Source organism: Sphaeroforma arctica, assembly GCF_001186125.1.
Source record: "Sphaeroforma arctica JP610 unplaced genomic scaffold supercont1.557, whole genome shotgun sequence".
Taxonomy (NCBI): domain Eukaryota; class Ichthyosporea; order Ichthyophonida; genus Sphaeroforma; species Sphaeroforma arctica.
Window position 1 is genome coordinate 8,544 of NW_014040001.1, and position 2,423 is coordinate 10,966.

General features: G+C 46.6%; 1 protein-coding gene across 1 annotated transcript; it reads left to right on the forward strand.

Moving 5' to 3' along the window:
- Positions 1-649: 649 nt before the first annotated feature.
- On the forward strand, positions 650-1,382 carry SARC_07209 (hypothetical protein; the record flags this gene model as incomplete). Its single annotated transcript, XM_014298848.1, has 2 exons — positions 650-1,071; positions 1,229-1,382. 2 exons carry the CDS (start codon positions 650-652, stop codon positions 1,380-1,382), a joined length of 576 nt encoding a protein of 191 aa, XP_014154323.1.
- Positions 1,383-2,423: the final 1,041 nt, after the last annotated feature.

Genomic DNA, 2,423 nt, shown 5'->3' on the forward strand with positions numbered 1-2,423 from the left:
ACTTGACAACTTATGACCCCAAATCCACTTTGAAAACTTAACAAACAGGAAGAATGATGGCTTCATCAGAGGGAACTAGGGGTTCAATCAAGTCAGTGCTAATCAAAAGTGGATCGAAGAGCTGGTTCCAGAGCATAAACGTGTAGCGGGCGTTACTGGTAATTCAGCTCGTAGTTCCATGATTTAAAGCCTTATTGTCGGTGATGAACTGGCTGGTGTACAAGTGTCTAAGCTTACCGGGCTTAATAATGCTCAGACGGCGAAGCATTACTATCATTCCGAGCGCTATCAGCAGAATGATTCTGGGGCAATGGCTAGCGAAGGTCAGAAGGCACGAGAGACACCACAGATTGAGAAGGTGATAGTTCCTTACAAAGGCAGCGACGATACAATTGTCAAGGAGTCTACGTCGCGCCAAACAAGGAGCAGCACCTCCAAGCCAAAGCGCATCAAGATCATCGTCAAGGTAGTGAGACGATTGGAATGGGTTATGTGGATGGTGCGTGCGGTTCACTACACGATTGAATATTGTAAGAATTGTCTGTCTGCGTGTACAAGCTGGTCGGAGTGTATGTATCTGTGTGTATAAGTTCCATAGCTTATAATGGTGTACTAATCGACACGATAATATGTCGTTTGCGTTTGACAGATGCCCGAGAGTATAGACCCATCAGCGCCAGAGCCTGAACCTGCTGAGAATGTCGTCGAAATTCCGAACGCAGGGACATCGCAGCATGGGGATACTGTACCAGCAGTACAACAACAGCAAGCATCCACGTCCACAAAAGTTCATGACCACCAGCCTCGGGTTCAGAAACTGCAACAAACTCAGCTCCATCAACAACCACAACAACATCAGGCATCTACTACCACCACACTTTACACACACCGGCCTCAGGTTCAGAATCTGGCTCCGACTCAGCTACATCAGCCACAGACTAACATGATGTATCCACAACAGCAGGTAGGCATACAACAGATGCCGCAGATGGGTAATTTTGGCTCATACTTTCAGCAGCAGCCCTTCAGAATCACACCACAGACAGGCAGTGCTCCGCCTATGTACTTACAGTATGGGTGATAGCCTTTTTACGGTATACAGCAGCTGTTGCAGTTCCCGATACCGCAGGTTCCGAATATGTTTCCCCTGGCACACTTGCAACAGTCTATGGCTCCACAGTATACGACACCATACAACAGCTCCAATATATACGACAACATGCAACAGACTGCAGGGGACATGCAGCAGATACAAACTAGGAACTCCAATCAAAAGTGGACACACGCAAATACTACAACTCGGCATAAATGAAGGTGCTGATGACCTTGCCAAGACGCTGGATGAGCTGCTGGATGGTTTCCAATCTGGCCAGAATGCATGAGCGATGTTCGGAACCACGTGCACGCCAGCAAGAGAAAGAATCACAGAACTATAGACCGAATACTCAGATAGAAAAACTATCAAGCTACTGCCTCAGACTTTAATTATATCGCAGGTGCATAATTCTCCATGTAATTTGTACCTTTCGTGCATTGTAGTATATAGTTCTCGAAGTTCCGGGAGGGCCTTTCTCCTCGAAGCAAAGATAGAACCTTCGAGACCCATTTGGAACTATATTCTATACTGAAGTTCGCCCATCAGTTTCTAATATTTGATACTTCAATAACCGCGACAATGATTACACTCAATGCTTCTCTCATCAGGACTAAGGTCTCGCTGTATCTCGACATATCTCACTGAATCTCGAATCGTCTCGCCTCAGCCTCGACTCTTCTCGATTCAGTTCGAATATGTCTCGAAAAAGCTTAACATTAGTCCTGCTTCTCGAACTATCTTCAAATATTAGGAACTGATGGGCGAACTTCAGTTTCGAACATAGTACCAAATACGTCACATTAGATTCTGTTCTTGTTCTGTGATGTTAGCGGCGACCCAAGCACATAATCTCGTACTCGTGGCCACCCAGATTAAGGTAAATCCAATATCTTGGCATCGACCCTATAGAATGTCTGCTAGCTCTTGTTTCCAGCAAATTCAACCGTGAGCTCGACCAGCCCTTACGATCGGGTACACCTGTCCACAGAACCCATCAAGCCAGCCCTCCTTGGCTGCCGATCGATATTCTCGCTTCATGTTTGAACCAGCCAGCCCTTCGGCAATATATTTACCTCAGCCCCACTGTCCAGTATGGCCGATACTATGCGACCGTCAATTCGCAGTTCGTCTCGCCAGATTCTTTTGCTATCCCGTAGCCGTGGTACGATCGGCCTGTCCCATCATGCCTGCTTGCATACGATTGTCTATGGCCTTTCTTACAACACATTCTGCACTCGCCGTCAAACGAACAGTCGTTAGCAAAATGACCAGCTTTTCCATATTTGTTTTTGCTGCCATTTTCATCTCTACCCTGACTCGAGCACTC